This window comes from Neoarius graeffei, chromosome 21 (assembly GCF_027579695.1).
Source record: "Neoarius graeffei isolate fNeoGra1 chromosome 21, fNeoGra1.pri, whole genome shotgun sequence".
Taxonomy (NCBI): domain Eukaryota; kingdom Metazoa; phylum Chordata; class Actinopteri; order Siluriformes; family Ariidae; genus Neoarius; species Neoarius graeffei.
In genome coordinates this window covers 2,397,992-2,406,479 of record NC_083589.1, presented here as the reverse complement: position 1 = coordinate 2,406,479, position 8,488 = coordinate 2,397,992, and the positions used below count along the sequence as shown (strand labels likewise).

At 40.8% G+C, this 8,488-nt stretch overlaps 1 protein-coding gene across 1 annotated transcript in view; it reads right to left on the bottom strand.

The window, feature by feature from the left end:
- LOC132869646 (deleted in malignant brain tumors 1 protein-like) overlaps positions 1-2,524 on the bottom strand; it is a 364,570-nt gene extending 362,046 nt beyond the window's left edge. Inside the window, exon 1 of the mRNA XM_060902938.1 lies at positions 2,392-2,524. Coding sequence (XP_060758921.1) covers positions 2,392-2,524 — 133 coding nt within the window. The remainder of the gene's footprint in view (positions 1-2,391) is intronic.
- Positions 2,525-8,488: the final 5,964 nt, after the last annotated feature.

Sequence of the window (8,488 nt, the reverse complement as noted above, 5' to 3'; positions counted from 1 at the left end):
AGCCGCTGTGTGTGTGATCCCAGCGCATATCACTTACTACTTGCAAGTGGAAGGATGGCAAGCCTAAAGACAATCATAACTACACAATGGGCATCAGTATTTTTTGCATCAGTATTTGCAGTATTTTCATACTTTTATACTCTTTAATGAAAGATGATACAAGGCGGAAGTCCGCGCTGTTTTTCAGCAGTCGCGTCACATGACCAATGCCAGCGAATCAGGAAGGTGGATGTCACAGTGACGTTGTCCAATGAGACACCAGCTAGAGCTCAGCACAGCGTATCCGCGTATTTTGAATGTTTACACAGCACCGGATCAGACACGATCTGGATTGAATACGTGGACGCTGGCGGATTCCCGTTTCCACGCATTTCCAGGCGGTTTAATGTAAATGGACAGTGCATCCGCGAAGAAAACGAGACAGATACGGTCTAGTGTAAACGTAGCCTTAGTGTGTCTTCAGAAGTTTCTGGTGGTTTTTGAAGTAAGAGCATTTAGCTTTTGTGAGTCCCAATTTAGCCTCTGGAAAGGCTCTTTACAAATTGTGTGAAATCTCTCAATAAGAAGTGTCTTGAGAACAGAGTTGACACACCTTGGCGTGCTGTGGTCAAACCACAGTGGGGAGTTTCTACAAGTCACCATTCATTAAAAAGGTTGGGGATATACAGTGGAGGATTTTACATGGTGCAGTTGCTGTTAATTCTTTTATTAGTGTTGTAAATTGTGATGTGAGGCAGGAAGGCCCTTTTTGCACACTAAGGGAAATTGTGTTTTATGCTTTCATGTGGTGTGTACAACTGAAGCCTTTATTTTCCATTTTATGGAAACTGGTTGGTCTTTTTAATGAAAATGTCTCAATGGAAACTTTGATCTTTGGTTGTAAATATTGAGAGAAACGATGGTATAAGTGTCAGCTGATGAATTCCATCATTGGGCAGACTAAGATGGCTGTATATGTGTATATGTTAGCAGGAGGAACAAAGTGGAGCACAGTTCATGGTACAGCAGAGTAATGGTGTTTACAACCCGGATAAAATCAAGGATTTTCACTGATTTTTGTTTCTATAAAGAAATGAAAGATCTTGAAACCTTCAAGAATATCTGGTGTCAGAAAAGAGCTGTGTGTATCGTCATAGAAGATGAGGCACAATTTCAGAACTTATTAGAGTTTTCTGTATCGACTGATTAATGTTTTGTTTCCTCTGTTATTTCTTTATTTACTTACTTGCTGATTTATTTGTTTATTTAAAAACATCTTTTTTTAACAAAATGACAAAGTGAGGTTCTTTTATGTCTGTCATGTTTAAACTTGGGGCGGCACGGTGGTGTAGTGGTTAGCGCTGTCGTCTCACAGCAAGAAGGTCCGGGTTCGAGCCCCGTGGCCAGCGAGGGCCTTTCTGTGCGGAGTTTGCATGTTCTCCCCGTGTCCGCGTGGGTTTCCCCCACAGTCCAAAGACATGCAGGTTAGGTTAACTGGTGACTCTAAATTGAGCGTAGGTGTGAATGTGAGTGTGAATGGTTGTCTGTGTCTATGTGTCAGCCCTGTGATGACCTGGCGACTTGTCCAGGGTGTACCCCGCCTTTCGCCTGTAGTCAGCTGGGATAGGCTCCAGCTTGCCTGCGACCCTGTAGAAGGATAAAGCGGCGAGAGAAAATGAGATGAATGAGATGAGATGTTTAAACTTTTGGTAATAAAGGAATTTGGAAATTCAAAATTCTCTGTCTCTCTCTCTCTCTCTCTCTCTCTCACACACACACATGAACACAGCCTTGTGTTAGTTCAGGTATTTTTACTCACAATAAATCATGTGTAAACTCTAAACATTAATCTGAAGCTGATTTTATAACTGATGCCTCAGAAAAAAAAAACAAAAACTTGAGGATGGTGTGTGTTTGCTCATCTACAGCTTTTTAAATTTTATAACAATGAAAGTTTCACTGTTGAAAAAGTTAGGATGGTTCCAGGAAACTTTCTCAGATTTAATGATTAAAAATCATCCCTCCTGTTAAAGTGAGAAGTATGTGATGTTTTAGTGTGAATAATCAGTGTGTTCTTACCTGCAGCGGACAGACTGATTGTGGAAGAGAGAATCATAAAACTAAGACAGATTTCCATCTCCCTCCTCGCTGTACACAATGTGTTCACCTCCACTCACCCAGAGAGACTGAGAGAAGTGTGTCCCCTCACTCAGCCTCTACAGAGAGAGAGAGAGAGAGAGAGAGAGACCAATCACACTCACTGTTACCTTATTAGAAAGACGAGAGGAAATCATCACACAGCCTTAAGAACAAATCAGATGAGGCATCTTTCATTTTCTCCATATATATCAAAATAACATCAGCGCTGATGAACAGAGCTCCTCCCAGCTCTGAGGTGTGTGACTGATGAACAGAGCTCCTCCTTCCGACTCTGGGGTGTGTGACTGATGAACAGAGCTCCTCCTCCCAGCTCTGAGCTGTGTGACTGATGAGAGTTGACCACATCACACACTGATTTCAGAGAGAGGAAGCACTCGGCTCTCATACAGCATTAATTCCTGACAGCTGCACAGAGCAGATACACACACTGATAAACCAGTGCAGCACACTGCAACTACATCAGCTACGCACACACACACACACACACAAAAAAAAAGTATTATAAAAATATTAAATGAAAAAAGGGATTTTATATATATATATATATATATACATATATACATATATATATATATATATATATATATATATATATATATATATATATATATATATACAGTAGGAGCCTTCTACTTTTTTTCTCTCCGTGCGGATACCGTGCGGATACCGTGCGGATTCCTGCCGTCTCCCATGAGGTTTCCATGAACCCCCCTTGTTCTATGCAAAGTCTAAACACGCCCCAACACGCTCATTCATTGCATTACATAGTGTCGCCATTAGAGGGCGCTCCTCTCACACGAAAACCAGAGCCGTGTATACACCCATTCAGGACGGGAACAATAACAAAGCCCCTAAGGTCGATTGGTCCCAGGCATACTGTACTTCCAGTGAAACTTAAACAACAGTCAGCTGTACCCTACTGTACTGTACATGAGCATTTTTTTTCTGCTGCATGGTCTACATTTCCTTATTGTTGGTCATGTAGTCATTTACCAATTCTGGCAACATGTGGTTGAAGTAAAATTTACAAAGATGCTGAATTTGTTGGTTTTTGTAATTTGGGTGAAATGGTATGTCCAATTCCAAGTAGGGGCCTGGACGAATGAAACACTTTTTACTTAATGGTCATTTTCAAAGATAATGAAGCAGATGAAAATTACTTTGTCATAGATCATACAACCCACATGTGTATTCTATTAGTTGCAAATGTAATTTCACACAGCCGTTAAGGTATCACGCTGATTTTAACTTCGAACGCAACATGTTGTTCGTTTCAACCGTCCCGCACTGTCGGGACAATTGAAACACGTATGCGGGATGAATGAAACATCGTGTTGTAAACAGAAACCATTCACTGTACTCTGAGCCGGCCCGTGGCATAGGCAATTTAGGCAAATGCTAAGGGCGCTGCGTCCATCCAGGGGCGCAGAAACGGGGGGAGAAAAATTATGACTTCCACTATTCTGAAAACGAGTCAGCATTATAATGTCTTAGCCTAATTTAATTGTACAGCAAAGCATGTAGTCAGGGTGCGATTTGTCAAAAAAAGCGGGGTGGGGTGTGGTGGTGGTTGTTAATCATGAAACAATAAGCACTCAAGTGCGCATCTGCGGCTATTCTCTGTTTTGGCCATGTAATAGCCTAAGTGTTGTTGGCTAAAGAGTGTTTTTGCATAACGTAGATAACTGACATAGATCTGTTGCTTGTTTTGAATATGGCTGCACTTGGAGCAGTCTGTCGGTGTCGTTGAGCAGTCTGGGCTGAAGTAAAGGTCTTTTATGCACCGAACACGTTTCGCAGCGAGATATTCCAATGGTGCCTGGCACGTTTTTTTTAATAAAACACAGTTGCTTTGTTGATCTGTGTTCTCAATAAAATGACAGTTTAGCAGCTCATTCAAGCAACCATGTTGCGAAGAGCTTCCTGGAGGAAAATATAATAAACGCATTGAAAACAAGAAACAATCTCAGTGCGTCAAGACTGCAGGGAAACGAAACAAGCACTCAGATGTGTTCTCTTTACCAGCGCCGGCGATTGCCTAGAGCGCAAAGTGTGCCCAGGGGCGCCAAGGGCGACCAAAACCCCACCAAAAAGGAGGGATGGAGTTATTGAATGGAGATGTTACCAAGTGCATCAGTGGTGTTCAGTGTTTTCAACCACTGTGCTGCCGAACTCTAGTACCGCGGAACACTAGTGTGCCGTGAGAGATCACCAAGTGTACCGTGGGAAATTATAGAATGACTGTATATTGTAAGTATTGGGAACAGCGTTTTAGTTTCAGTCAACATTTTCTATTGGTGATGTGCCTGGAGATTTTTTCATTGAAAAACGTGCGCCCTGGCTCATGAAAGGTTGAAAACCTTTTTTACAACACCTCTGATGCGGCTGGGGATGTAGAAATACTGTACGCGCTCCTTACCTCTGCTGTTACACTACCTGTGACAGTAGCTTCTGCTGAAAGAAGCTTTTCAAAATTAAAACTGCTGAAGACATACTTAAGGTCAACAATGAGTCAAGAACGTCTGAATGGGCTTGCTGTAATGAGCATCAACCAAGAGATCTCAAGAGAAATATCATTTGATGATATTATCAAGGAATTTGCCATTAGGAAGACCAGACGAGTCCCATTGTAATGTTACTTCAATAACAAAGTACCCATACAGCAATAGCACTTTTGTTTGAAAATACAGCCCATTGATGTCCTAACAGGGTGCTTAAGTTTGCACAATTTAGAATTGTAGAATTTTTTATTCATTTAATTTGTTAATTCTTCAGAGATGATTTAACTTTTAATAGCAAAAAAGAAACTAAAAACAATTTCTTGTTTATTGTCCATGCACTACACTTTGAACAGGGTGCGGAAGAGTTTTTGCCCATTATATGGAGATATGTATTGAATTTGTGTGGTCATTTTACTTTGTGACCCTTTATGTGAATAATGATTAACAATAATAACAATAATGAAAAAGATAAAAATGACTTCTTGTTTATTGTCCATGCACTGTACATTGTTTAAAAGTAATAGAATAGAGTGATTAGATTAAAGTGTTATTTAGATGTTATTAGAGGGTTTTTTTTCTGGGGGGGGCGCTAAAACTCAATCTCGCCTAGGGCAGCCAAAGACCTACTGTAGAGCCGGCCCTGACTGTACTCTATTTTTTATGAACCAAACCTGACAGCATACTACTATACTGTACTTGTCATGGGTAAAATTGTATGTAATTTCTCAAACTATAAATGGAATACTGCCCATCACTCAGACAATGTATATCACATCTTGGCCGACCCAGCTTTGACCCAATACAAAATGTGTGCATTTCACTTTTGTGCCTTCAGTAGACTGCTGTATTGAACAGACTGTTGAGACCGGCCCTTTTCACACCTAAAAGAACTGCTTGTTAACGTGTTCGCCATCCAAGCTGGACCACTGACACACCCCATCACACCCCCATCCCCCTCCCTGTCAATATAATATGACTGCGCTTAGATCCAGTACAACAAAAATATGACGCGCATCAGCAGAGAGAGTTCCCAACAGATTCATGCAATGAGGCGAGAAGGAAAGTCCACACAAGAAATAAGAAAAAGTTTGGCATGCCGTGGAATTAAGGTTACAATGCAAGCTGTGAGATATCACTACAAAGAGAGGCCACCCCGTCGCTCTGGTCCAAGGAAATTGCATACGTAAGTATCCAACCCGTGAAACGACTTAAGAAGGCCACTTATAGCCTACCATTAGACTTTCCAACCTAACGTGTTTCATTTTATTTTCACAGCAATGTCCTCTCTGCAATCGACGAGATGACTAAAGCCAACACTGAAATGAATGCCCTGGCTGTTCAACAAAGAATCAAGGCCGATTTTGGTATTGAACTGAGCTTAACAAGCATACGCCGTGCTCGCAGACAAATGGGTTGGAAATTTTCCTCGACCCGTTTCTGTCCAATGCTGAAAGAACGCAACAAAGAGGCAAGGTTGCGACAAGCTTCTGAATGGAAGAAGTCGGGGGAGTTGTTTGATAATGTGCTATTCACTGGCGAAACGACAGTCGCATTGGAACACTTTGCAAGACAAAGTTTCCATAAAAAGGGACACTTCGTCTCAAAGCCACGACCAAAGCACCCACTGAAGCTGCATGCATGGGGAATGATTTCCCGATATGGAGCAGGTCCCCTTGTCATTTTTGAGGGAATAATGGACAGAGAATATTTTGAGGAGACCATCATAAAAGAATTTGCAGCACCATACATCAGGGAAAATTTTGGGACTGATCACCGCTTTTTCCAGGACAATGACCCAAAGCACACCGCAGCTGCGGCTTACTTAGCATCAGAGGGCATCAACTGGGTTAAAACTCCAGCAGAATCACCGGACTTGAATCCAATCGAACTGGTTTGGCACGCCATGAAGGACTATATCCGCAAAGACGCAAAGCCAGGTACAAAGCAGGAGCTTATCAAAGTCATGCAAGTGTTCTGGAACACAAAAGTGACCGTGGATTTCTGCAACAGACTTATATCAGGTTTATCAAATGTAATCAATCTGGTTATTAGCAACAAAGGAGGGCATAGCGGGAAATGATACCCTGTCTTCAAATAGCGTACTCAGTTGAAATTTCTGATTTAAGATTTGTGATTACATGTGCACCTTTTTAATAAAAAAAAAAAAAGGCACGAACGTCTCTATTCTTGTTTTTAACTGTATGCCTATGTTGTAACATCGTTGTGCAGTCATGGAATAGTGCTGACCGGTGAACGGTCTGCATTGTTTATTTCACTGTGTATTTTCAACCTAATGCCTCACTGCCGCCATGGTTCCCTACGAAAAAAACAAGAACACTTATGCCGATAGAGTTATTGAGTCTCTTAATCAATTACATAATTACATACAGTAAATCTGACTCCAAACTGACACAAAGTGACGTGGCAACTGGCCCCCCATGTCCCCCCCCAATTAGGAGAGGCTTTCAGATGTACATGTCAGTGCTCTGAGCTAAACAAATGCAAATCTGGGGAACAGTTTTACTAGTCTTTTAGAAATGTGTTGCGTTCAACAGTTGTGTTGTGTTCAGAGCCGGCCCCTGGCATAGGCAATATAGGCAAATGCTAAGGGCGCTGCGTCCTTGGTAGTAGAGCCAAATATTAATTGCAGTCCATTACTTTATCATGTTTTCAGTGAAAAAGGCATGAGAAATGAGTTAAATGTTTAGAGAAGTGAATATGTGCAGTCGTAATGCAAGCAATGTTGCGTATATTTTCTATATTTCTATAACGTAGGCCTACTTGACGTATTTGATCAATGAATATGTTCGTTTGTTATTGTAATTTTAAATTTTCGAGTAAGCCAGGATTCCCCTGGCTTCCATTACGACACGCCCCTGAATCAGTCAGAAACTAATTTCAGGCACTAATTTCACTCGAATCAACATGAACGTTTCGTTCATGTTTCATTCATCTTCATGTTCGTCGCTCATGCCTCATAATTTGAAAAATTCACGTTCGTTCTGTATTTTAGAAATGTGTTGTGTTCAACACAACCAGGGCCGGCTCTTTGGCTGCCCTAGGCGAGATTGAGTTTTAGCGCCCCCCCCCAGAAAAAACCCTCTAATAACATCTAAATAACACTTTAATCTAATCACTCTATTACTTTTAAACAATGTACAGTGCATGGACAATAAACAAGAAGTCATTTTTATCTTTTTCATTATTGTTATTATTGTTAATCATTATTCACATAAAGTGTCACAAAGTAAAATGACCACACAAATTCAATACATATCTCCATATAATGGGCAAAAACTCTTCCGCACCCTGTTCAAAGTGTAGTGCATGGACAATAAACAAGAAATTGTTTTTAGTTTCTTTTTTGCTATTAAAAGTTAAGTCATCTCTGAAGAATTAACAAATTAAATGAATAAAAAATTCTACAATTCTAAATTGTGCAAACTTAAGCACCCTGTTAGGACATCAATGGGCTGTATTTTCAAACAAAAGTGCTATTGCTGTATGGGTACTTTGTTATTGAAGTAACATTACAATGGGACTCGTCTGGTCTTCCTAATGGTCCTTGATAATATCATCAAATGATATTTCTCTTGAGATCTCTTGGTTGATGCTCATTACAGCAAGCCCATTCAGACGTTCTTGACTCATTGTTGACCTTAAGTACTGTATGTCTTCAGCAGTTTTAATTTTGAAAAGCTTCTTTCAGCAGCAGCTACAGTACTGTCACAGGTAGTGTAACAGCAGAGGTAAGGAGCGCGTATTTCTACATCCCCAGCCGCTTCAGAGGTGTTGTAAAAAAGGTTTTCAACCTTTCATGAGCCAGGGCGCACTTTTTTCAATGAAAA